Source organism: Triticum dicoccoides, chromosome 2B (assembly GCF_002162155.2).
Source record: "Triticum dicoccoides isolate Atlit2015 ecotype Zavitan chromosome 2B, WEW_v2.0, whole genome shotgun sequence".
NCBI classification, from domain to species: Eukaryota; Viridiplantae; Streptophyta; class Magnoliopsida; order Poales; family Poaceae; genus Triticum; species Triticum dicoccoides.
Genome location: NC_041383.1, coordinates 663,529,760 through 663,531,956, shown reverse-complemented (window position 1 = coordinate 663,531,956; position 2,197 = coordinate 663,529,760). Strand labels below are relative to the sequence as shown.

The 2,197-nt window shown below is 53.2% G+C and overlaps 1 protein-coding gene across 1 annotated transcript; it reads left to right on the top strand.

The window, feature by feature from the left end:
• The first annotated feature begins 776 nt into the window (after nt 1–776).
• Nucleotides 777–1,652, top strand: LOC119368250 (vacuolar iron transporter homolog 5-like). Its single transcript, XM_037633559.1, has one exon. It carries the CDS (start codon nt 829–831, stop codon nt 1,465–1,467), a length of 639 nt encoding a protein of 212 aa, XP_037489456.1. The 5' UTR covers nt 777–828; the 3' UTR covers nt 1,468–1,652.
• Nucleotides 1,653–2,197: the final 545 nt, after the last annotated feature.

Sequence of the window (2,197 nt, the reverse complement as noted above, 5' to 3'; positions counted from 1 at the left end):
TATTTGCTGCTAATCATCTAATGAACAGTGCATAATTAGTGAGTATTTTGCTGCTAAAACCCTACTTTCCAGTTATTTGGCCCTCCCAACCAGTTCTAACAGTCCTCGGCCTTCCTGATAATTTTTTCCTAGCTCCGCCACTGATCATAGATTCAAAGATCGGACGCTTCAGATAGTCAAATCACTGTGGAGGTTTGCGGCTAGTGACTCGACTTTGTACTAACTTTAGTATAAAGTTGAGTCATTTATTTTGGAACGGAGAGAGTACTAGTCAGCATCATCACGTACGTACTGTAGAACAAGTAGTGAGTGGTGACACATATTTGCAAACAGGAATAGCTATACCCTACCTCCCCGTAACATTAACAATAAAAGTAAGAGCTATGGTATTGAGCATGAAATTGGCAAACACACGTTTCAAGTGTTTGAAGAATTGGACCGGATGATCTAATAATAGCTTCTGTTGTGCGTTGGTGCGAGTGACCTAATTCTCCTAGCTTGTCGTTGTAGACTCATTTGGTCTGATGTACACTCAGCAAGCACGATGGACCGATTAATGTAGGTGTGTGCTCCTGGTGGCCACGGGCGCGCAATACCGGATGAAAAAGATGTGGCTGCATGTACGCACTAGCCATGGCGGCATGAAAGCTGGAAACCCAAACACCGGGGGAGAAAAAGAAGCCCGCATGCCCACAGACAACCCTCGTGCCTCCTGAAGCTCACTATAAAAACACGGCAAGGCAGCGTGTGTCCTCCACACTACTGCTGCCTGCCACTGCAAAATACCATCACTGCCATCCCCATCCATCTCACTTGCTGCCAGTCGCCATGGCCGTGAACAACACCAAGCTGGCCGCCGTGGCGGACGCAGAGAACCCGGCCGTCATGTGTGGCGACGTGGACGACTCCGTCTCCCAGTCATCCATCGACTTCGCCGGCCGCGCCAACTGGCTACGCGCGGCGGTGCTGGGCGCCAACGACGGGCTGGTCTCCACAGCCTCCCTCATGCTCGGCGTCAGCGCCGTCAAGCCCGAGGCGCGGGCCATGGTCGTGTCCGGGTTCGCGGGACTACTGGCCGGGGCGTGCAGCATGGCCATCGGAGAGTACGTGTCCGTCTGCTCCCAGCGGGACATGGAGATCGCGGAGCTGGACCAGGCCGGAAAGCGTGGCGGCGAGGAGGAGAAGGCACTGCCAAGCCCGGCACAGGCCGCCGCGGCCTCCGCGCTGGCTTTCTCCGTCGGGGCGCTCCTACCGCTGCTGGCTGCTGGGTTCATCGTGGGTTACAACCTGCGGGTGGCCGTGGTGGTCGTCGTGGCGACGTTGGCGCTGGCCGCGTTCGGATGCGTGGGCGCCGTGCTGGGGCGGGCCCCCGTGGCGAGGTCGTGCGCGCGGGTGGTGGTGGGCGGACTGGCTGCCATGGCCGTCACCTTTGGGTTCATGAGGCTCTTCCGAGCCAGCGGCGTATGAGAAACTGACATGGTCTTCGTCGCCGTCCTCGCGTGCGTAGGTCATGTGCGGGCATCGTCCATACTCTTCTCGGAATAAAGTGCCCAGTACTAGCCGACTTATTTTCTTGTACCTGGGCTGACTTATTTTCTTCCTTGTAACTGTAATCAAATGGCAAATGAAAACGTTTAAACTCGTGCACCGTACTTTTTTTTGAACCAATAAACTCGTACACCGTACTACTACTATATAGTGCCCATGAAAATGCTACACCCACGTATTGCTTTACCAAAAGCCACGTAAAACCTTCCAGCCATAACTAATCAGCCCCCTGATTTTCGGGGGTGGGGCCCCCTCCCTTTTCTTTTTCAATCAAACGTTTACACATAGGTCCGTCTATATCACATTTAAATATGAGATAATATCTCACATCTAACATGACATCACCCCCTTGTTTGTGGACCTCACGGTGCTAACTACGTTTGTTTCTTTCCGATAGTGTCGTTGCCTTTGCCGTTGGTTGTCTCGTTGTTTGTCCAGCCCAGAACGATGCTGCCACACCCGAAAAATCCTATTCGCCGCTCGATGCGGCAAATTGTCGCTGTTTCACATAAGCGAGCGAGCGAACGTTCGGGATTGGGCCGGCCCGTTTTAACGTTGCACATATACCGGGTTTGGAACCTTCTCTGATGTTCACAGCCGACTTTTTCCGGTTTTGGGAACCTTCTGGAAGGTTCTTGAACTGTATTTT